This window comes from Microdochium trichocladiopsis (genome assembly GCF_020744255.1).
Source record: "Microdochium trichocladiopsis strain MPI-CAGE-CH-0230 chromosome Unknown B0I36scaffold_13, whole genome shotgun sequence".
NCBI lineage: Eukaryota > Fungi > Ascomycota > Sordariomycetes > Xylariales > Microdochiaceae > Microdochium > Microdochium trichocladiopsis.
This window is the reverse complement of record NW_025763556.1, coordinates 564,246-587,401: the sequence shown is the minus strand read 5'-3', so window position 1 is coordinate 587,401 and position 23,156 is coordinate 564,246. Positions and strand designations below refer to the sequence as shown.

Sequence of the window (23,156 nt, the reverse complement as noted above, 5' to 3'; positions counted from 1 at the left end):
GGAGCCATGGACCGTGAATTCCGCAGGTCGACAAGACCACTCTCGAAAAGGACAGCATTGCGCATATTTCACTGTATAAATCGTAATTTAAGTGCGGACCATCCTTGCCGGTACACGAGTGCGGCGTGGGCACAAACGGAGGAGGCAGCTCCGCCTGGCTGAATGCCAAATCAGGAAGCGGAGTTTGGAAAAATGCCACATTCAGAAATAGTCACTCAATGGAGTAGCCAATTGTGCTAGAATATACGTTTAGAGAATCATGGTTTATTGAAGTGGGCGGCTCAGCGTCAAGAAGCGACAAACTCCGTTTGCAATAATTATGGCTAATTGCCAGAAATCTATATGACGATGCCCTGTTCCTGCGCCAGGCCTGCCATGACCGCTGCATCTTCCTAATTGATGGACACTCAAGGTCTCCTACGCATTAAATCGCGCAGGATGCTGGTCTTGCAGGTTATGATTGCCAGCCCCAGATCTCTTGTCCTAAGCCACGTGGTGTCTCCAGATACTGTCCTTCCTGCCACGGGCGCGTAGTCTGTCGGCAACCACAGCACCCGCTCACCGTCACACGTAATCCAGGAATCGTCCAGGCTCACTCCCACACCGTCCCACGTGATGGAAGGCGTCTTGGTCTCCAACGTTTCAGGCGGCGTGACAAAGTCGAAGCCCTGAATCCCTGGCGCCTGCAGCTTCATGCACCCACGGTCTGTGATGATGCACTTGTTGTCGGCACGAATGGCTAGAATATCGGCGTCCCCGCCTATTTGCCATTGGCCGAGTAACCTCTGCGCGCTCCCGTTCCACAGCTTGACTTCGGTGAGCCCTGTAGAAATCTGGCTAGCTGTGAGAAAGCACGGCTGTTTTGTGCTGGACGGAAACAGTAACGTCGGCGCGCCGCGTAATGGGGAGGCGCCGATATCCTGGGCTTCTGGATACTCGACGTCTTGTGCCACCGCGGCGCCTGTAACCGCGGAAACCAATCTGTGCTTTGTCCGCGGATAGCTGGACCATACTACCAACTCTTGATTGCTGCATATGGCGATGGTCGGTGAAGTTGTCCAATTAGAGAAGTTCCATAGTCGTAGAGGTTGGCCTGTTTCGCCATTGAACATACGGAAACATCCCTCTCCGTTCAGATAAAAATCGAGACTATCCGAATCGAGCCTATCCAGATCGAGCATAACCGAATCGAACGATGTGGTGGCGGCTATGTGTTGTCCATCGTCGCTCCAACACAGCTGGATGATTCTGGAATTCCGTAGCGCGACTCTAAAGAGAAAGCTGCCAGTCTCTGCGTTCCAGATCGTGATGTCACCAGACATGGAATCAATTGCGAGTCGCGTGCCATCTGGGCACAATGCAAGCTCGCTGGCTCGATCGGTCCTAAGGTCGATAGTGCAGAGCATGTGACCCACATCTGACCAAGTCTTCACTATTGCGAAACGATACCGCGAAGGAGCTTCCCCAAGATGGGAAGAGACGTTGTCCCTGAGGAAAGAGACGGCAACTACCCCAGAAGCTGCGCGGCGGATTGAGTGGACCACTTCGGCTTCAGATTGAGCTGGCAGGTCGGCTGACCACTGGGGCCTGGCCATACCATCCAGGGCCAGCAAGTGGACACTTTCTCGATAACCACCGAAGTACACAAGACGTTGCAAATCTGGTGAGAAGACACTGCCTCTGACCGATTTATCCTCCATGTGCTCACACACCTGCGATCCGGTTTCGGGGTCGTAGAAGGCAATGAAGCCTTGATGATCTTGACGGGTAAACCACCGAGCATTTGTGGAATGTCAAGGGTACGTTTATATGATCCCTGATAGGGGGGGTGTTGCACTTCGATTGTGCGAAGTAGGCTGCCAGTCTCTATTGACCAAACTTGCACCGACCACAAGTCGATTCTGCCGGGTACTTCGAACATGATACACATCGAGACGTCTTTCTCGCTTGCCACGCCGATGGTTCTCAGAACCCCATCGCACGTTGCCGCTGGGTTGAAGATGCGCACTTCTTGCTCTGAGTTCAACGGGCACAAGAGCGCGGTTTGCGGCGTGTAGCTCACCGCAACGTATGAGCCATCATTGGAAAAGGTGATCCACCGAGAGTCATTCCAAAAGACTTCACGGGTCAAGTCTTCGACTCGGTGTGCCTGGAATTTGCCCTCACTGTCTTTTGACCAGATCCACAGTGCTGATGGTCTTGTTGCTTCGTGATATTGGGGCCTCGCAGACACCCACGCGAAGTGGCTGCCCTTGTTCGAGAATCTACCATACCCAAGTCCGGTCCCATCAGTTGTGAGACTCTGGCACCACGAGCCAGTTCTCACACTCCATAGGTCAATTGTGTTCGACGCAGTAGCGATGAGCGAGTTGTCTGGAGAGAAGCCTGCCCATAACACCTCCACATTGCGCTCTCCCCGTTCAATGACACGTAGCAAGGATCCATTGTGAGCTTCCCAAACCAGAATGTGTCCATGACTTGCCACGGCAACAAGACTGCTATCGTCAGAGAAAGTGAACGGGCAGCCAAAACCCACAGGATAGCTTGGGACCTCCAGAGACTGCAGCCAGGGACTCCAGGACTGTCTGACCTCTGCACGAATGTTGAGCCAGTCGTTGGGTATGCACTGATTAAATTGCTTGCGGATAGTGCTCTCGAGTGGTGCGAAGACGAGCGCTGACGAATAGAGCTGCAGAGGTGCTTCTCTGATACCGGGCAAGCAATTCATGACAAAGCGGTGGGCGTCAGCGAGAAACCTGTACAGAGTAGATTTGTCGTCAGCCAGCGCTGACATTGTCTTCACAGCGTCGATGGCTTCGCCTGCTCGGCCGAGGATAGCCAGAACCTCGACCCAATGCAGGAAGTGAAGAGACAGCAACGTGTCTACGTCGCCTCCGTCGACCAACTTCTGCCCAGAATCCCGCAAATGCTGTGACCAGTACACACAGGCGTACTGAACTTCTACTGGTATGCAGGCATCGATTTTCTGCGGCGTGATCGAAGCTCTCCCGGCACCCGGGTGCTTGAGGCTGCACATGTCCTGCTTCAGGAAAGCTTGCATCACCTTCATACACTGCTTCGCCAGCCGGGCATGTCCTTCCTGAGCATTGATCCAGAACGGCGAAGAACCTGACAAGTCTTGGTCGAGTAGATAGTCGCGGAACGAGAGGTGATATAGGCGAATTGGGACGTCCTGAGATTGCGGAATGTCGAGAACGGAGTGCAGCTGTTCAAGGATACTGAAGATGTCGTCTGCGTCGCATTCGCCCGCAAGGAAGCTGACGAGAGAGGAGGCGGACAAGGGGCTGAACAGAAGAACTATCGATCCGACTACGGACTTGAAGCGTCTCTCGATGAGCTTTCTGATTGTTTGAGATTGGCCAGCCAGTAAATAGGCGAGAACAGGCTGGTACGTCGCAATGAGCTTGTTTTCCGCGGCCAAGACCCTGGGTTCGAAAATAACGCTCATCTTCTTCTGTGGCCCTCCAGACCGTGTGTCGCTGAGGAATCGAACAATGGTGGCAGCGAAAATGAACAAAGGCACCGCCATGTTGACCAGCCTGTCTGCATCGCCTGGACTGGGCCAAGTGTCGGAGAGTCGGAGCTGTGGACTTGCAACCATTGAATTGAAGTCGTCTCTTATCGTCTTCAGCTCCGAGGAGAGATAGCATGCAATGTCAGCTTGGATGGTCGACTCCTGGATCTCATGGAGGATGAGTTCGTCGTATTTGCCGTCGATCCGCTTGAAGCCCAGTCGGATCGGTAGTTCTGGACGGCTAGTGACGAGGAGCTTGAGTGCTGCACCATTAGCATGTTGGGGCAACTTCGAGAACAGATCAATGATCAGGGCCATATCGTTGGTCTCGTCACACTCGTCAAGCGCGTCGATGACAACGAGCCGAGGCGACATTGTTGCGGCGCCATTCAAAATCCTCAGGACTGGTTGCAGGATAAGGCCGTCGAACTGCTGGCGCAGAGCAGTCGTCACCAGGGCTTCGTTCTTCTCGATAGCACCCTTGATCTCGCGAGCCATCAAGGGGTCTTGCTGGCTTAATTGCCAGGCGAGAGTCGTCATAAGCTTGGCGGCGCTGCTGCGTTCACCTTCGCCGCGTTTGAAGAAAAAGGTAGCGCCCAGCATTCCCTTGTTCCGGGCGCCATCAGCGACAGTCCGAGCAATTGTTGATTTGCCTGTGCCCGCGCGACCATTGAGCCAGTATACATGCTTGGAGTCACGGCTCGCGAGCCATGTATCGATGTCCTCGAGAATCTTCACTCGTGTGTTGCGGAGGCACTTTGCATTCTTGGCTTCGTCGAAGGAGTCATACGCGGCTTCGTGGACCACGGGCAAACGCTTGAGTAGCTGATCTGCTCGCACATCGCCGAGTGTTTCTCTAGGATACCCGTCAGGAGGGATTAGGCAGGATTGCTTGCTCTGGGCTTGACTTACGTCTGATCTGCTTGCAGGAACGCCAGTATTGCCACCTCGTCCTGCAGCAAGTCTGCGATGATTGTGGCCATTGCCTTGCTTTTGAAAGGCCACTTCAGTGCGTGCACACCCACACGGCTCATCATAAGACGGCTTGTGCTTGGCTCGAGAATCTTTTGCGCCTCGCCCAGTCTTCTCCGAATTCCATGCAGAACTGCTTGCAGACTTGCGTGGCTATCCCTGGGTGCCTGCGGGCTGCGCAAGAGATCCTGCAACCTTCTGGCTAGGGCCTCTATTGCGGCAAGCCTCTCCTGGAATCGGAAAATGTCGTCCTGCGCCCCAGAGACTTCGCGGGAATATGTGAAGCAGAGCTTTGCGAGCTTGGAAGATAGATCGACCACCGCGATGACACTGGCCACAAGGCCTAGTGTTTCCGCCATGGCTTTCTATCGTTCAGGCAGCTTGTGTATATTAATGCGTCGGGCGACGGCTCAGCGATTGGCGGCGGGATGCGAAAAGGCCACCCCTTCGCTGCTGCGAAGTTCGTGACACAAGCCACATGGAGAGGAGAAGGAAGAAAGATCACTGTCTCTACCCCGCAGTGGCCGAAGTAATGCATGAAGATAGGAAACTGTACCCGGTCGACGACCAACAACTCGGAGGGGTGCCTTGGCAGTCAGCCTTGCGTGCAGCCGGTCTGTGTTGGCACACAGCCTTGACACCGCCGAAACGCAGAGCGGTTCCGAAGTGATTTTGCTTCTCTTATTAGGCGGACAGACCAAGATCGACCGTATCAATTGTTAACCACTGCGTGCTGTGACTGGCCTGGTAGACATGACAGTGTCCTGGCGATGAACGCGCCGTACTGCAGCCTCGCGCCAGAGCTGCTCGAGCTGTACCCGGGCGCCCGTTGACAAACATGTAGCGCCACTCAAACGGCACGGATGCATGTCGGCACCGGAAAGTGCTTCCTCAGGCATCTGCGCTCAATGTGCTGTTCTACGCTGCCAACACATATCTGCCAACTCAGCAGCCATTTGCCGTTTGCAGCGGTCCACCACTATGCAAACTTCCGATGACCGTTCGTGAGCATTAAGCGAGGGCTTGCTCGCCATTCAGACGCGCTTGAGCAGGCCTTTCAAGATTCTCTCAAGTCCGCTTGAGCTCAGTGCGCAACTAAATCGTTTCATGGAACTTCAGGCTCGCAGCTTCCCGCGCTAGGCAGAATTCGTCACCCAGGCTTTGGGTTTTAGCGCGCCCGGGAAGTGCAACAATGCTTCAGCAAGTAACCAAGGAAGCTGCTCATCACGAGCGGATTTGTGTTCTTCATAAGAACCGCAGGTCCGAGGGAAGGAAAACAATTAAAGAAAGTGAAGAAGCCCGCCCCCTTTTGACCAGAGAGGAGCAAAAGCAAACCAATCGAGAACCCATGCATTGCCAGCCAGGGAACCGAGGCAAGCGCAGTCTCGACCAGAGCCCCGCTTCTCCACCAACCATGGCGAGATCGGCCCGCTGAAAAAAAACCCACCTTGGCACCACAAAAAGGATCGTGCAAAGCTCATTTCCCAGACCCCAAAAAAGATATCGTGATGAGGACGAGACTCGAACTCGCGCGGGTTGCCCCATCAGGATGCTACGATGTTAAGGTAACCTTAACCTGACGCCATAACCAACTCGGCCACCTCACCAGATGTTGTTGAAGAATCGGGCAGTTATTGGGTACTCCATGCATGGAACAATCCCTGCAGCACTGCAGGAGGCTTCTCCGTGATGGTCTGCGGCGCCCTGTGCTGTTGGGGTAAGGTCGGGTGCTCAACATGACAGGGAATTGAATTTGTGCAGCAACATTTATTCTCACTGAGCCATGAGTGGCTCAGCATTCGGGACAGCGCCCAGCGTTGGTGCTGACCGGGTTGAGCTCCTGGTCCTGTTGGTAGGCAGGACCGCCATATTCACGAATCGATGGTGCTGCCATTGTGACGAGATTGTAGTTGCTCAATCAACACTTCCGGTCTGCCCGTTCAGTTCAAACACTATCAGACGAGGTGGAGCACGCGCGGGTAGTGGAAGATTCGCGAAAGACGCTGGCGATCGTGTACACCGGCCAGTTTGCGACAAGACTTTTGAAATTTTGGCAATTGCAGAAATGCTAGAATAATTGTGAAAAATGTGCCAGAACGCAGCAGTTGGATCTGCAACTCCCTAGTCCACATTGGACCCTGATTGCATGCTCTGATGCAACACAGATGTGCTTCTGCAAGCAGCAACTGCCGTGAAACCCATCACAAAAAGGCGTGTGTTCTCAGGTCCTGACGAACTGTGAGTCGCATGCCACGCCCGAAACGGGCAAGGGAAGGGGTTCCCGTTCCCCCACCCCCACAGCAGCGCGTCACTCACTTGTCCCGAGGCGCGGGGTTCCGAGCCCAGGGGTTCGGCGCGCTTCCCTACGGCCAAAATCTCCGTTCTCGGCAGCATCACCAGACCTTCGGGCTGGGGCCCCGGATGCTCAAAGACGGCAGTCACGACTTCTGGGGGCCCTCTTTCCTCTCTCTGTCTCTCACGTCACTTGATATTGACGAGCCTCGTCAAGACCACCAGTACACTCCGCACTATCCCCATCACACATCACGAATAGCCATCAAGCAGTGACCATCGCCAACAACCTCACCATGGGTCGACAGACGCCCACGGGCACGACAACGGTGCAAATCGGGCCCCTCGGCACAGCGACATGTCTCTCCTACGACGACGGCGTGCGCAACATCCTGGGTGTACCTTACGGCCGGCTGGCGAAGCGCTGGACGCGGGCAACCCTCGCCGACAGCTGGCCAGACAACAAGCACGACGGCACAAAGCTAGGGTGAGTCCTGCCTCGAGCCTGGTGATATCTGGCAACCACAAGAGACTGACCGGCATGACTCTCTCTACACAGGCCCCGATCTCACGGCATCGCCTCACATGAAGCCTCCATCGACAATGACCTCGCCGTTCCCGTGCCCGACCACCCACTCATCCCCCGCCCTGCGCCTTCAGAGCTCGGCTGCCTCAACCTCAACATCGCACTGCCGCCTCTCCCAGCAGGCCATGACCCAAATACCCTCCTCCCGGTAATCATCTACATCCACGGCGGCGCCTTCTGCTTCGGCTCCGGCGGCACGGCCAACAACGACGGCGCCCACTTTGCAGGCTACTCGTCAACACAGGGCAAGCCGTGCATCTACGTGACGATAAACTACCGCCTCGGGCTGGGCGGGTTCCTCGCCTCGCAGGTCATCAAGGACGAGCTGGCGCGCGACGGCTTCGCCGGCGTCGGCAACTTTGCGCTGACGGACCAGCAGCTCGCGGTGCAGTGGGTGACCAGGTACATCAGCCACGTCGGCGGCGACCCGGGCAATGTCACGCTCATGGGCCAGTCCGCGGGCGCTGCGTCGGTCGGGCACCTGATGCTGGCCCGCGGGGCCGAGGGCGACGAGGCGCCCGGGTTCCAGAGAGCGGTGCTGTTATCTGGCGCGGTGGACACCATCGAGAACTGGCCGCTCGAGATGTGGGAGAAGAAGTACCAGGCCGTGCTGCGGTATTTCGGCATCGAGAACGGGCCCGACGAGCTGGAGCAGCTGAGAAGAGTGCCCGAGGTGGATGTCGCAAACGCCACCGAGGACATTGACGGCGGGCAGCGGGGCGTGGTCATGAATCTGTGCGCCGACGGCTGGTTCCACTCCCCGGCGATCTTCAGCAAGGAACAGCTGCTCAATAACCCAGTGTTGACGAAGTGGACGCCGCCCAAATGGCTCAAGAGCCTGATGGTTGGCGACGTGCGACAAGAGGGCCTCATATGGCGCGGCAAGCTGATGAACCGGGACAGGGGCTATGACTGGTATCACAATGTCCTCAGCCAGCACGTCGGCTCCGACGACCTGGCCACGACGATACTCGCGGAAAAGTACGGGGCCAAGAAGGAGTCACCCGCCGGCAGCGAGGAGTTGTCAGTGCCCCTCGAGAACCTGTGCGCCGATGTGTTGTTCAAGATACCCGTAATCAACATGGCGGACAAGGCCTCGCAGGCCGCACACAGCCCGGCAGTGTATGGTTACCACTTTGACCGGCCCTCCACGGCGGACAACGTCCTCAAGGGCCTCGCACACCATTCGGTCGACAACATCTACGGCCATCTCAACGCGCTCGACATCATGACTCCCGAGCAGGCGGCGCTCGCGCACCGGATAGCGGACGACTGGCTCGACTTTGCATATGGCGAGAAAGACCCGTGGGACAAGTACTCCCAGGGAGGCGAGAGAAAATGGATGATTTACGAGCCAGATGACTCGTGGCGGGTTAAGAGCGAGCAGGAGGACGAGGCGGTACGCGGGTATGAGAGGATGAGGTGGATGCTGGACGAGTCCCTGTATGAGAAGGTGTACAAAGCCGCGTGTTTTTGGCTGGCGCCAAATCTACCATATGCATAGACGAGGAGGAGACCGGGGAGCCTCGACAGGGGGAATGCATCCACTGACCAGTGTTCACAGCGGGCTCGGTCTGTCATCCTTGCCGAAAGCTTTGGCAGCTCGCGTACATAGCTAAGCCCGACCGAATATATATCTGAATAGCAGCGTACAAGATTAAGGTACAGAAGGTTGTTATAAGCTAAGGCGGGAAGAAGAGGAAGAAAAAGGGAGTTTTGTTATGACATGAAATCATTGTAGGCTTTCTATGAGCACCGAAATTGCAGCAATTCGCCATATTTTCTAACTTGAATGTAACGTCAAAAGGAGAGACAGAATGAGTGATACTATAAACCTGGGATTTAAGCCTTTCCGTTCGACGTCCCGTCTTCCGACTCATCGTCGCTCAAGCCCAAGAAACTGTCCCTGCGCCAGAGGTATCCCGGAATTGCTCCTCTAGACCTTCAATTTGCTCCTCAAGCATTGCCGCCCCCTCGGCAGCATTCTCTGTAGTGATGAATGTTACATTACCAAAGTCAATGATAGTGACATGACCACTATCATTAACCAGGAAATTGTACCGGTTGCAATCGGTTTGCAGTATTCCGACGCGAAACAACTCCCTCAGCGCCTGAGCACACTCAGCGACGTCAGACTCACAAGCCGGACGACCTTCGACCTTCTCTAAAAGCATGCCGATGATCCTCCCACCCTCTTCAATATGGGCGAGGAATCTTGGTGTACGCGGTACAGTCCGCTGATGCTGTCGGGCGTCATTCAACAAACGATATGCTCTGGTCTCGGTTTCCATGTAAAGTATTTCCCCACCGAAGCGGGCCATCTTGCCGATCAGGAGAGTCGCCGCTGCTGTTTGAACACCCTCCAAAGATGTGGAGTCCTTCAAGGTGAAGATTGCCGTTTGAGGAGCGAGTAGGCGAACACGTTTGAGGGACAAAAAGTCTACCGAACGAGAGCACCACCTATCCCGGACTCCCGGCAATGGTGTGGAAGAGAGTATGGACACGAGCTCGCCCGAGAGCTCATCGCGTGCCACGATTGCTGATTGCCAATTGCCGGTGTAGTCCATAGGTGGCAGGATATTTTGGAAGTCGAAGGGTAGGTCCTCGAGGTCTTCGCTGGTCAAGGTGCCTTCCGGAATGGTGATGTATTTGACAATAGATCCTGCCAGTATTCGCAAATGCGAGTTGCCTGTCGAGACGAACTCCATGTTGATTATAGATGGATTGGAAACCATTGCTGTGCCTCTTCAGTGGTCGACTGAGAAGCTGGACAAAACATATGTCTGTTGAGGGACGGCCGATGGTTTGATAGATGCGTATGGAAAGAACAGGGCGTGACTTTGCCGATGATATGACGGGGGCACAGAACTCACTCCTGCCCACTCATGAACATCACAGGAAGGAATGCGAACGGCGAGTCAAATCCAACAAGCCAAACAAGTTCTAGTTGGCACCTACCCCACCAAGCGCAGGAGCAAACTACGTACTTTAAGTAACATAGGCACCAACTTAATGCGGGACGCGGTCGCACGTACCTCCACCAACAACACTGAGATTGTCGACCAACAGGAGCACCTGACCCACAACGAGCACCTGCCTCATCTATATTTAGCAGCGGCAGAACGTTTTGCTGCGTTGACAACACCCAAGCGTGGCATGCTATACATTTTCAATGCTGGCTGATACTCTTTCTGAGTACCATTTTCGGCATGGGCTAGCGAAATGCAACCAACTTACGCGAATGATACGTCTATCTTCCGTCGTGATTGCTTGGTGAAATCGCCATTCCATCCAAGTTCATTTACAGAGTGTAGTTATTAGTATGAGAATAGCACCTGAAAACTATGCCGGGCCGCAAAGATTCAGCCAAGGCCCCTTTGCGCTCGGGCATAAGGAATGCACGCGGCGAATAATGCAAACAAAGACCTACCATTCTGACATGACCAACTGAGAACAGAGAATCGCGGCATGTGCGGAATGAAGCAAATGACAAGGCACCCTGCTGCTACGCCCGCCCTCCTGCGACCAACTGTCTTGCAGGTATGTGAAGCACAACTGCATTGCTCATGCCGATACCACATAAGAAATCTCCAGACAAAGCGATCTCTTTGATCCACCATACATCACCAACATTGTCAGGGTGGGATATGACGTATGCAGCAAAAATAATACCTGGACATTCTACTGTGCAGGGGAGAGGTTGGTGCCCGCACACACGACTCGCAAGAGGCGACAAACAGCAACATGAGGCAAAGGTACATTCTTGCAGGCGCGAATATCTCCGAAATCGCAGTGAATGATGTTACTCGGTTAGCATTCGAGTGTCCCGAAATATCAGCCGTGCATCAAACACCCTGGCCGGTAGCGGGAGGTGTATGAGTCTTTGGGCAGCTGGCCAAGGCCTCCCCGGGAGATGACCCGGTCGCTTTGGTGGATTATGTAGTGCCATAGGCCAGGGATTTGCATGGTAAGATCACCATCTTCAGCATAAGCCGACAGGAAGTGGCGTTCACCAGGTCCAGTCCAGTCCACGGTTTTGTGAAACCAGCATATCGTCATGACAACTTATACGAAAAACGTGAAGGGCACTTGCTGAAGAGATCATGGCAGAGAAGAAGTTTAGTAATTTAGAATAAAGGGAAAGAAACCACGCCGGTGACTTCAAGTCACAAGTGGTTAGCTTAACATGGAGAATGAACCGTGATACGAGATTCAATATGCCTTTACTCCGGTCTGGCAATCTCAACAAGCAGAACAAAAACAATAATGGAACTCCAAAACGCCAGACGACGGTGACAGCGACAACGCGCAGTGCAATCAGGAGGCAATGATCTTCCGGATGATCGCCGCCGCCTCGTCGAGCCGCCGAGCAAAAGGCCTCGTGTTACCCTTGGTGCCGTCAATGGCAAAATAGACGCTGCAAATCGTTAGCCCGCGTTCCTTACCAACACTCTCACTGCACGCATTATGCAAAAGTGAAACTCACCTGTGGTCGCTCGGGCTGACGCTCAAGAAGAAGCACCCGTCCTTCTGGACGCCGTGCGTCATGTTTGCGCACGCCACGCCCTGGGGAACGTGCTGCATGATGATAAAGGGCGACGTCCAGAACATGTTGGTCTCGAAGAGCTTCGCTTTCGGCTGGTCCTTCGGCCACTGGTCGCGCATCATCTCGAGAAGCCGCAGGTGCGACCGCCCCGAAAGGCAGCGCTGCAGGTGGGCGCTGAACTCACGGCCCAGGTTGAGCAGGGCGCCGCGCTTCTCTTCCCGCGTGTACGTCCTGCCGGTGGGATCGCCGTCGAGCACCATCGTGCAGAAGTCGACGGCGGAGGAGGTGGTGACTTGCAGTAGGTCGCTGCGGCCCTTGTGGAAGCCTGCCATGGAGACGCCCTCCCACACCTGGACGTTCTGCCCGTAGTGCAGGCGCAGCGCGAGCTGCACCGTGGCGTCGAGGACGGACTTGATGGGCATGTTCCACGCCATCAGGTCCTCGGTGCCGAACGCGTCGACGACGTGGTTGCCGTAGTCGGCGCGGGATGTCGCAGCGAGGTACCGCTCGCGGAGCAGAAGCATGTGGCTGTCCAAATCTGGAGTGGGCGTGAAGACAAACTCCTCGAGATGGATATCGTGTTGCTTGGAAGCAGCAGCAGTAGCACCATCATCACCAACGCTAGAATCACTGGTGACAAGCTGCGATGGAGCGCTGTTGATGGCCTGCTGGATCCTCTCGGAGAAGCGCCACGAGGTCATGCCGTCGAGCATGCCGTGCTCGAGGATGACGCTGGATTTACCGTTGGCCGACACGATGACCTGGTTCGTCTTGTCGCTCCAGCGGTTGAAGCCATCGCCGAACCACGCCTGGCGAACCTGCTCCGGATCCGTGTCTGGCGAGCCCTCGTCGAGGCACAGCAGGAAGATGGCCGTCTCGACTGTCTGAATATATTCTGCATTGGCGGCGCTGTGGGCCATGCAGGCTTTGCGGATCTGTGTGCCCCAAGCAGGAGGTCATGTTTCGTTAGCCCATCCCTGGGTACCTGAACCGAAGAAACAGGAGTTCACTCACCTCCGCCCAACTATCCCTCTGATCAGAAGTCAAGATGCCCGTCCACTCATCATGCCCACCCCTGGTCGTGTTGACAATCGCATCGTAGGTCGCCCTCAGCCTGTCAAAGGACACCATCTCGCCATCCTCGCCGACAAGCATCACCTTGAACAGCCGCCCCTTGCTCAGCACCGCCACATGCCTCGAGTCCTCGTACAGCCGCATCACGTCCTTCCCGACTGCAGGCTCGCGACAGGCATCAAACAGCCAGCGCAGCTGTGAGTTGCACGAGGGCTTCCCAAAGAACCACTGCGGCTCGACCTCGTGCCGGACCGTCGCGGTCCTAAAGTCCATCAGGGCCGTCGTGAGCAGCGCCGCGCGCGTCGCCTGCGTGTGCGTCTGCTCCCCCCTGCCGCCGTCGGCGTTGCACCCGACGAAGCTCGAGAACGGCGCCAGTGGCTCCCGGCGCTGCAGGTACAGCGCGTCGGCGAGCAGCTCGGCCGACCAGCTGTCGACCTCTGGGTCGTCGCGGCGCGCGCGCAGGCCCGCGTGGACCTGCCGGCCGATGCTGTCGGGCTGGCGCATCTCGTCGAGGGCTTGGACGAACGCGTCGCGCTCGGCACCGGGCGCGAAGAAGTGCCCGGTGTTGGCGAGAGTGTAGTCGAGGATATCGTCGAGGTCTGGCAGTGGTGGTTTGGGCAGGACCTTGCAGTGCTTGCAGCACTCGTAGCCGTGCCAGCCTTTTGCTTTCTCTTCTGGCGGTGGCGTCGGGGGATGTTCTGGCTGTACGTGGGCTTTGGGGGCGGGAGTACTTTCCACGTCGTCCTGCTCAGGGGTCTTGACGCTGTTGGTGGTGGCCGCGGTGGTGGTGCCATTTGTGCCATTAACATGGATACCGTTCGTCTTCGTCTTTGGCTCGGAAGGAATGCTTTCAGGCAAGATAACCTTGCTCGCCTGTGGTGGCTGCGATGCCTCGGCACTGCCAGCACCAGCGCGCACTTCGTCACTGACGCACCTTGACCGATCTGCCAGGAGGCTCGCGAGGGCGTTGATGCTGAGAGCGCCCGCGATCTCAGAGGCCTGGACGGGGGCCTGGAACGTCCGCGACATCCAGTTCTTGAGCTCGATGGACACGAGCGAGTCGAGCGCGAGCTGAACGATGGGGATGTCCACGGGCACCTCGATGTCCAGGAAGGCCGAGAACTTGGCTGCCGTGGCAACCGCAATGATCTCCCGGACCTCATCCATCGTCTTGGCCTGCGCTACGAGCTTGCCTGGGTCCTGCTGTGCCCGGCTCTTGCCTCCCGCATCGTTCTTGATTCTCTCGTCGTCGCTGTCATCAGCGGACTTGGTCTCTGGCAGCAGGCGGAACATGGGATTCGTGAACGCCGCCGAGTCCTGCATGGTCGACATGGTGTCGCGGGTGATGCCCACGATGCTGTGCGAGAAGTCGTCCTTCACGGCGAGCGGGCCCATTGCGTACTCGAGTAGCATGACGACCTCGCCAAAGGTCATGAAGAGAATGTTCTGCTTCTGCATCTCGACGCCCTGCAGCGGCAGCCGCGAGACGTGGCCCGAGCCGGCAATGGCGCCAATGTCGAGTGACACGTAGCGCGTGTGGCTGGACTGGGCGTTGTGCGCGTTGGCAAAGGCGTCCTGGAAGGTGTTGCCTGCCGCGTAGTTGCTCTGGCCCTTCATGCCGAGGATGCCAGTCGACGACGAGAGGAGGATCATGAAGTCGAGAGTGTCAGAGCCAAAGGCGTCCTGGAGGTTGAGGGTGCCGTGGACTTTTGGCAAGACGGCTGTCATGTACTCGGCGTGGGTCATGAGCTCAATCGGGCGGTCCTGTTCGGGTTGTCAGTCATTTTCAGAAACAAAGGAGAGATTAACATCTAGAGGTCAGCAGGAGTTACTTACCGCAAGGGCGAGACCCGAGTGCACAACACCACGGACAGGGGACGAGTCGGACTGCAGCTGCTCAGCAATCGCCTTGACGGCAGCAGCATCCGAGACGTTGCATAGCATATTCACGAAGCGGCACTCCTTGCCCTCGCTCGCAACCTCTTGCCTGAACCTCTCAAGCTCCTCCTCGGCAGGGAGGCTCCTCGACAATGTCACCACACAACCTGCTCCGCCGCGGGCGAGAAGCAGGCATACTCGTCGCCCAAGGTCACCAAGCCCACCGACGACAACATAAGTGCCGTTGCTGTCAAGTGTCAGCGGAGAAGGCGCCGGGACAACAGCCTTCACCATGTCGTCATCCCCAGCCAGCATGACCAGCTTGCCCGTGTGCTCGCGGTTGGCGATCATGCGGAACGCCTCCTCGACCCTCGCCATCGGCAAGGTCGTGACCGGCGTGATGGACCGAAATACGCCCCTCTCGAAGAGCGCGTACACCTCCTTGAGCGCCTCGTGCACGAGATGAGGCCGCTGGAAGACGATGAGCACGAAATCGACCGCCACAAAGGTGATGCCCTTGTCGAAGCACGCCATGCCGAGGTTCGTCTTCTTGTAGATGTCGGCCTTGCCAATCTCGATGAACTTGCCAAACGTGGCGACGCACTCGACGCTGGCGCGCAGCTGCTCGCCCGCCAGCGAGTTGAGCACCATGTCGACACCCCGGCCGCCCGTCTGCGTCAGGATGCCGTCCTTGAAGGTTGTGGACCCGGAGGAGAAGACGTGGCTTGCTGGGATGCCGTAGGCTTCCATTACGAGCTGTTTCTTGGCCGCGCTGCCGACTGTCGTGTAGACCTCGGCACCGAGATACTGCGCGATTTGGATGGCTGCTTGGCCAACACCGCCCGAGCCGGAGTCTGTAGGAGAGAACGTTAGCATGGACTACGCCTTTTTACCTATCTGGTTGATGGAAGAAGCTAAGGAGGAGGGGGGAGTGAAGATGATGCTAGCGGGTATCTCCCTCCTAGTTATCGTAACATGATATCAGCAAGAGAAGTGCTCAAACGTACTGCGTCACCGAATTGTCAGCCAAAAGTCTCCCACAAAATCAGGTGTCAAACCAAGAACTCACCGGATCAGAATACTCTCCCCCTTCTGCAGGTTTCCCACAGTCACCAAGCAGTACCACGCCGTGCAGAAAACCACTGTCGCCGAGGCGCCATCCACAAAGCTCATGCTCTCGGGCAGCCTGTGCGCGTTCAGCCCGTGCAGCCGCGGACAGTTGGCCATCGCCTCGGCGCCCATGCCCGCGACGCGATCGCCGACCGCATACCGGTCCAGCATGTCAGCACCGACCTCGGTCACCACGCCTGCATGCTCGCCGACCATGATGGCACCCGGCGGGCCCTGTCCGAGGGCGACAAACACGTCCTTGAAGTTGACGCCGTACGCGACGGGCCGCACGCGTATCTGGTACGGCTCGAGCGGCGTGGCCGCGACCTCGTCATCCACGAAGCGCAGCGTGTTGAGCAGCCCCGGGACCTCGGGCTCGAGCTTGATCGCGCGCGAGGTGTCGTGGAAGCGGTGCAGGTGCGTCGTCTTGGCGTGCTCAGGCCGCGTGCTCGCGACCCAGCTGTTGAACTTGTCGTCCACGCGGACGCGGGGGATCAGGATCCGCCGGTCCGCGTTGGCGCTCAGCGCGAACTCGAGTTCCCGGCCGTGCTCGGGCTCAGCAGTGGTGTCTCCTGATGATGATGACGACGATGACGGCCAGAAGCTTTGGGATGCGATGCTGGCGATCTGGCGGGACACGGCAGCCGCATCGTCCTTATCGTTCGCATCGGGGATGGTACCGCGGACGTCCAGCGTGAGGAGGTTGATGTACGAGTTCTCGTTGCGAATCACGCGAGCGAAGCCGTTGACCATGCCCTTGATGGCCGTCACGTTGGCAGACTCGCCGGTGCTATGGAAACCCACCCAGAGCACGTTCTTGGCAACGGTGACGAGGCTCTGGAATGATGCGAAACCCTCGGGGCTGGGCTCCTTGAGGACCGGGTGCTCTGCGGCGTCAAGCAGGATGTAGCTGCCTCCATCAACGATGGTGGCTTGTCCGAGGTGCTCGACCTTGCAGTCAATACCTCTTGAGGTGAATGCACGAGATATACTATCGGCAGGAGAAGAAGCTGTGTGGCTGTCGTCGTGGCCTAGCAGGACTGTGATGGACTGCTGCGGTGGCGATAGGCTATCATCATTGACCGCCGCAGCATCGCCATTCTGGTCCCGAGGCGCGGGGGCCGCCGCCTCGATCTCGATTGCCCTGCACACCATCGCGGTCATGCTGGCAGTCTCGTCCTGGCGGTCAGGCGCTGCAATCTCGACGCCAGCAAAACCCTGCCTCCTCAGGATCCCATCCCACACCGGCACAGGAACCGTAGGCGTGTTCTCTCTCCCATCCTCGCTCATCCACCAGCCCGGCAGCGTGCCAAAGATGGCGTTGAGTGCCAAGGTCAGGCGGCTGACCTCCATCAGAATCATGCGCCCGTTAGTATTGAGCAGCTTGCGGCAGTTGTCGACCGTGACGTCCAGCAGCGGCGTAGCATGCAGCACATTCGCAGCCACGATGAGGTCAAACCTGGCCTCGCCAAAGTCGCCCTGCGAGGCAGGATCCCTTGACACATCGAGCGTGCGGAAGTCCATCCTGTCCTCCCACTTGCCAAACTTGACGCGTGCCTTCTCGAAGAAGCCCGACGAAATGTCCGTGTAGCAGTAGCGCCCAAACAGCGGACCATCGACGGGATCCTGCAGCGCGTTGAGCAGCGGCAGCGTGGCGCCGCCCGTCCCCGCGCCGATCTCGAGGATGCGCATCCGCGGGTTCTTGAACGCCAGCAGGCGGACGTACTCGGCCATCTGTGCGTACGACGAGGCCATCATGTCCTCCGAGTACAGCCGCTCGAGCAGGTCGTCGCGGAACATGAGCGTCAGCGACGCCACGCTGCCGGTCAGGATGCTCTCGAGCTGGGTGCCGATCCGCTCGAGCATCGCACCCTGGGCGCCGGTAAGGGCGTCGCGGGCGAGGATGAAGTCTTCCCGCACCTTCTTCTCCTCGGGGCTGGTGGCAGGAGGAGGTAATCTGGGAATGTCGATCTTGTCTGGGATGATGGGGATCATGTGCTCGTTTCCCGGCTGCACCAGCGCGTGCATCCACTTGTACAGCTTGGCAAGATGCGGTGACGAGGTGTCGATGCTGAGTCCCTTCTTCTCGATCTGCTCGACGGCCCGCTTGATGTATATGAAGGCCGCCGACTCGTGCAGAAACGTCGTCTCGAGGGGTCCGCAGTCTGGCGAGTAGCCCACAGCGTACAGACTCTTCTCGGCCAGTTGAGCGTTGAAGGCTTCGTTTGTGAGATTGTCGACATCGGGTCGCCACTGCATGCGGTAGGTCATGCTTCTGGAAAAGGGAACCTCTTCGTTCTCAGGGCGCTTGGCCTCACCGACTGCCTGCAGCCTCCAGCCCTGAAGTGTGAGAATCGGCTCGACGGCTTCCTCGTTGTTCTGATCGGCCTTTCGCTGAAACACGCGAGTAGTGCCAGAGGCAGACCTTTTCGTCCTGCTTTCCATCTTGCCAGCAATCACGAGCTCCGTGCCTGGAAGGCTGCTCATGCCAGCCGAAATGGTAATCTCATCGATACCCGCGGCGACAAAGGGCTGGTTGCCGCAATGACGCTGGTACATGGCCGCGGCCAGGTGGTTCAGCGCGTCGAGCGTGGCCGGGTGGACCACATGTGGCAGCTGGTACTTTGCGGGCATGGTGCTCGCAATGTCAGGGACGACCACCCTGCCGTACGACTCGTGGTCGCCGAGCACAAGCTCGGTCATGCAGCTAAACGTCGGACCGAAAGCGTTTCCCGACTCGGCCAGGCGGGCATAGAACTGCGACGGATCGCGCACGTCGCTCGCCCGGGCTCGCGTCTGCTCGAGCACTGCCAGATCCGCAGCCGCGAGCCCGGCGTCGACCTCAAACTCGGCCGAAGGGCGCTGCATGGCCGCGCTGATGCGCCCGCTGCAGTGCTCAGTCCACAGGGAGCTGAGCCTGTCGTACGAAGTCACGCGGAAGACCTGCCAGGCGACTGAGCCTTTGGTAGAGTCCGCGGTGGCGACGCTTTCAGGCACAAGCGTGAGGTGAACCTCGACTTGCTGCTTCTCCTCGTTGGCCGCGGGCTGTGGGATGATCAGGGGCTTGATGAACTTGACATCGCGCAAGAGGAACCTGCTCGGCGTTCCCGGCATGCCGCGGAGCTCAATGACTTGTTTGAGGGCCTCGATCGCCATGCTGATGTAGCCTGTTCCGGGGAATAGGATGAATCCATCCACCACGTGGTCACGGATCCAGGGAAGGGACTCGGGATCAATGTGGTGTCGCCAGCGTGGTGTCAGTGAGTCACTCATGACGTCGAGCACGCCGAGCAGATCATGGTATGGGAACTTGCGGAGGCGGTGGTCGCGACTGAGGCGGGACTCGTGCCAGTACCTGGACGTGTGGTCCCAAGCATAGGGAGGCAGGTCAGCGATGAGTCGTGGGAGCGAGGAGGTAGCGGAGTGGAGGCTGGCCACCGCGGCCATGTTGAGAGTGCTACTGCCGCTTTCGAAGAGCTTGGCTACCACATCCAGGGTCGATTCAAGGGCATTTTGCTTCCGCACAAGCGGTGAGACGTAGATGTGTTTAAAGGAGGCGCCCGGTTTGACGGCGAGGACCTGTCGAGCTGGGCCTTTGAGCGCCGCATGGGGACCAATCTCGACGAAGACGTTGGTAGGAGTCTGACCCGTCTCTGAGGCTGGTGAACTGACAATGTCTTCTGCAGCTGCTGCTACAGCCTTATCAAACTGCACGGGAGAAACCAGGTTTTGGACCCAGTACGAAGGGCCAAAGCCGTCAACCTTCCGCTCACCAGTCACAGACGAAAAGAATACTGTTGTCCCGCTTGCGGGCATCTCTGACAACCCAGCAGCCTCCAGAGCCTGTAAGTACTCGTCGGCAACCGCGAGCATGTGGTGTGAGTGGTAGGCCGTATCCACCTTGAGCTTCCGGTTGAAGATGCCTTTGTCAGCGAGTACGGCAGCGAGGGCATCGATGGCACTTTCATCGCCAGAAATGGTCGTGCTCTCAGGACTGTTGATGCAAGCTGTAACGAGCTTGCCGTCGGTGGCCAGCTTGACATATGACCTGACTGCATCTTCGCCTAGGCCAACAGAGAGCATAGATCCTCGGGTGGGGTTCGAGTCTTTGGCTTTTCTTGAGACGATGCCGCGAAGGTAAGATCTATCGTCATCCAGCGGGAGTCAGTCAGCTTCCGGGTTCGCACAAAATCAAACCAGCGCTGGCGAGGTCATCAACTTACACTCTTAGAGCAGCGTCATGGCTGAGAGCGCCTGCAGCGTAGGCCGCCCCAATCTCGCCAGAGCTATGGCCGCATACCCGTTGCGGTACGACCGCGAAAGTCTGCAGCAAGTCCACGAGCGCAATCTGGATGGCCGTGGTAGCAGGCTGCGCCAGCTCACTCTCATTCAGCCTCGACACTTCGTCGGATTTGAGCAGCTCTTCGACGAGAGTCCAGGGACTCCCCCATTCCAGAAGCAATCTCGAAGAGTGCTGCACGGACTCCCAGAAGCGGCCGGACGACTGCAGGAGCTCCCGTCCCATTGCGTACCACTGTGCACCTTGCCCCGTGAAGACAAACGTCACATTCGGCTCTACGGCGGGGGGCTTGATTGCTTTTGACAGTGCGAGCTGTTTTATCAGAGCCTCTGCGTTAGCCGCGGTCACTGTCGTCCGCCAGTTGTATGTCGATCGCCGAGCGCCGAGCGTGTATGCTAGATCACACAACTTCGCTGGACCGGGGTTGTGGTCTGCCAGCCAACGCCCGAGCTTGGCCGTCATGCTCGACAAGGACACCTCAGAGGCAGCAGCGAGGACAAACAGGTGCGGATACTCTTTTGTGGTTGCTTGATCCACTGTAGCGGTGTTTTCTGAAGTGTTGCTGGCACCATTGGGGGCGTCAGACTTGTTCACACCGTTGGTTGCATGTGCGCTGTCGGAGCTGCCATTAGGCTCAGTGCCGTGCGTATGGCCATTTCCGTTGACATGGCCGTTGGCGGGCATGGCGGGGCCAATACCGTTCTCGTGGACAGTGTAATCAGTTGAATCAGCTGCAACAAGAATGGCGTGGGCGTTTGTTCCACCGTATCCAAACCCACTGATTGAGACTCGACGCGGTCCGTGGTAGTCAGGATCGGCAAACGGAGTTGTTGTCATTGGCAGCTAAAACACAACAGACCCCTAGCTGTCAGTACTCGATGTTCACAGCGTCGTATCTGAACTCCCTGGCAGGACTTACTTCTAGTGAACCCCCCATAAACTTTGCAATTGATGGCTTGACGGTCTTGAGGTTAATGTTGCCAGGGACATGGCCCTTCTTTAGGATCATGACCGACTTGATCAACGCCGAGATACCGCTTGCACACTCGAGATGTCCGATATTGGCCTTGATAGAGCCTACTCTCACGTTTCGGCGCCGATCAACGCCGTTGCAGAACGTGTCGTATATGGACGCAATCTCTTCCTTATCACCTACATAGATACAGTCAGTAAAGCCTGTTGCAATTCGCATGCCTGGATGTGTTGACAAACCTGCTTGCGTTCCCTAGCGAAGAGTCCTTAGTTTTCATCACTATGGACACATGTACGGATGAGGCGAGACTTACAGTGCCGTGCGCCTCGACGTAAAGCGTCTCGGCAGGATCAAATCCAGCTGCAGCGTACACCGACTTGGCGAGAGCGGCCTGCGCCTCGCCGTTGGGCAGGGAGATGCCTGCAGTCTTGCCGTCCTGGTTTATGCCAGTGTTGGCGATGATGGCATGGACTGTGTCGTTGTCCCGAATGGCATGGTCGAGACGTTTGAGGATAATGATGCCGGCTCCCTCACCACGGCCATATCCGCTGCCCCTGTCGTCCCAGACGTAGCATTGGCCGTCGGGGTTTGTCATACTATGCGAGAAAGCGGTTCTGTCAGATGAAAGCTCCAAAGAGACATTGAGCATTATGCACTTACTTGATCTGGCTCATGTACATGGACTGATCGGGGTGGAGGACGAGCTGACAGGCACCCGCAATCGCCATGCTGGTCTCCCCGTTGCGGATCGCTTGGCACGCTTGGTGCACAGCGACCATACTGCCGGACTAACAAGATTTGCGGTTAGGATTAGCGGGCTCGGTCTCGGCAGCCATGAGGCCGGAACTTACACATCCTGTGTCGAGCACGAACGAGGACCCCTTCAAGTCCAAGAGATATGATATCCGATTGGCGAGGATCGCGTCTCCCCCGCCGAGCACATGAAGCTTATGCACATTGGGCACGTCCTTTGACATCATGCGGTCATAGTCTCGAGCAAACTCGGCTATATACACCGCGGTGTTTGAGCCCCGTATGTCTTCGAGCCGCATGCCCGCGTTTTCGAGCGCCTCGTAGGTCACCTCGAGCAACAACCGCTGCTGCGGGTCCATGCCGTTGGCGTCTCGCGGCGGAATGCGGAAAAATCGAGCGTCAAAGGCCGAGATGTCATCTCGCAGGAAGTAGCCGTGCTTGAAGGGCACTGACTCGCGAGCGTTGGGGTCGGCGTGGTAGAAAGCGTCTGCGTTCCATCTTGTGGGTGGGACGGGGCCATGGCCGCTGCGACCCTCGTACAGCATGTCCCATAGTTGCTCAGGGCTGTTGGCGCCGCCTGGGAGGCGGCAGCTCATGCCAATGATGGCTATGGGGATTGGCCTTTCCATAGTTGGTGGACTGTCTTAGGCAAACGAAGACATAAGACTGCAACTCAAGAACGACCTACACTTCTGTGGCAGTGCAGGATTGGTGCTTGACGAAGCCGGACTCAATGAGGACGCAAGAAGTGGAGATCCCCTGTTGTGCTTATTGATCAGGCTTGATAGCAGAATACAATCAGTGACACAGAAAGCAGGGCCCTTTCGTTGGCAAGTAACCCAAGGCGCGGAGAGACAGGCTATCACCGCTCATATATGCCAGAGAACATATGTTGGTGCTTTATACCAACCCACCCAGGTCGTGAGCTTCTCCACACGGGATGCATAGAAGCCCTGGGATCACTCGTGTATCTTGCTACTGCCTACCTGTGAGGGACTCCCGCCTACCATCTTCGACCTAGAATTGCGGGGAGGAAGCAGAGAAGCTCCCCAAAATGAGAGAAGGTCCCACGTTCCAAGCATCCGGCTTACTCTGGCGTTCGGGACCGATCGTCTCACCTAGCTTCTACAGTCCACT

At 57.2% G+C, this 23,156-nt stretch overlaps 5 protein-coding genes and 1 non-coding gene across 6 annotated transcripts; 1 reads left to right on the top strand and 5 right to left on the bottom strand.

Moving 5' to 3' along the window:
• Nucleotides 1-302: 302 nt before the first annotated feature.
• B0I36DRAFT_338499 (uncharacterized protein) lies at nucleotides 303-1,716 on the bottom strand. Its single transcript, XM_046155765.1, has one exon. The coding sequence runs from the start codon at nucleotides 1,698-1,700 to the stop codon at nucleotides 408-410; it is 1,293 nt and encodes a 430-aa protein (XP_046005247.1). The 5' UTR covers nucleotides 1,701-1,716; the 3' UTR covers nucleotides 303-407.
• A 419-nt stretch (nucleotides 1,717-2,135) lies between these two features.
• Nucleotides 2,136-4,974, bottom strand: B0I36DRAFT_425768 (uncharacterized protein). The gene is made up of 3 exons (XM_046162355.1): nucleotides 4,448-4,974; nucleotides 2,552-4,391; nucleotides 2,136-2,477 (listed from the first exon to the last, which is right to left on the bottom strand). Exons 1-3 carry the CDS (start codon nucleotides 4,864-4,866, stop codon nucleotides 2,421-2,423), a joined length of 2,316 nt encoding a protein of 771 aa, XP_046005246.1. The 5' UTR covers nucleotides 4,867-4,974; the 3' UTR covers nucleotides 2,136-2,420.
• A 1,039-nt stretch (nucleotides 4,975-6,013) lies between these two features.
• B0I36DRAFT_t193 lies at nucleotides 6,014-6,114 on the bottom strand. Its single transcript has one exon. It is a non-coding gene; the product is annotated as a tRNA-Leu (tRNA).
• Nucleotides 6,115-6,904: 790 nt separating this feature from the next.
• Nucleotides 6,905-9,162, top strand: B0I36DRAFT_338497 (Alpha/Beta hydrolase protein). Its single transcript, XM_046155764.1, has 2 exons — nucleotides 6,905-7,286; nucleotides 7,359-9,162. The coding sequence occupies exons 1-2, from the start codon at nucleotides 7,096-7,098 to the stop codon at nucleotides 8,887-8,889; spliced, it is 1,722 nt and encodes a 573-aa protein (XP_046005245.1). The 5' UTR covers nucleotides 6,905-7,095; the 3' UTR covers nucleotides 8,890-9,162.
• Nucleotides 9,163-9,271: 109 nt separating this feature from the next.
• B0I36DRAFT_369251 (uncharacterized protein) lies at nucleotides 9,272-10,093 on the bottom strand (the record flags this gene model as incomplete). The annotated part of the gene is made up of 1 exon (XM_046159744.1): nucleotides 9,272-10,093. The coding sequence occupies one exon, from the start codon at nucleotides 10,091-10,093 to the stop codon at nucleotides 9,272-9,274; it is 822 nt and encodes a 273-aa protein (XP_046005244.1).
• A 1,774-nt stretch (nucleotides 10,094-11,867) lies between these two features.
• Nucleotides 11,868-22,648, bottom strand: B0I36DRAFT_397789 (uncharacterized protein; the record flags this gene model as incomplete). The annotated part of the gene is made up of 13 exons (XM_046161593.1): nucleotides 11,868-12,866; nucleotides 12,946-13,674; nucleotides 13,870-14,769; nucleotides 14,842-15,737; nucleotides 15,767-15,768; nucleotides 15,953-17,062; nucleotides 17,144-20,137; nucleotides 20,217-20,878; nucleotides 21,005-21,136; nucleotides 21,213-21,469; nucleotides 21,576-21,862; nucleotides 21,927-22,054; nucleotides 22,118-22,648. The coding sequence occupies 13 exons, from the start codon at nucleotides 22,646-22,648 to the stop codon at nucleotides 11,868-11,870; spliced, it is 9,627 nt and encodes a 3,208-aa protein (XP_046005243.1).
• Nucleotides 22,649-23,156: the final 508 nt, after the last annotated feature.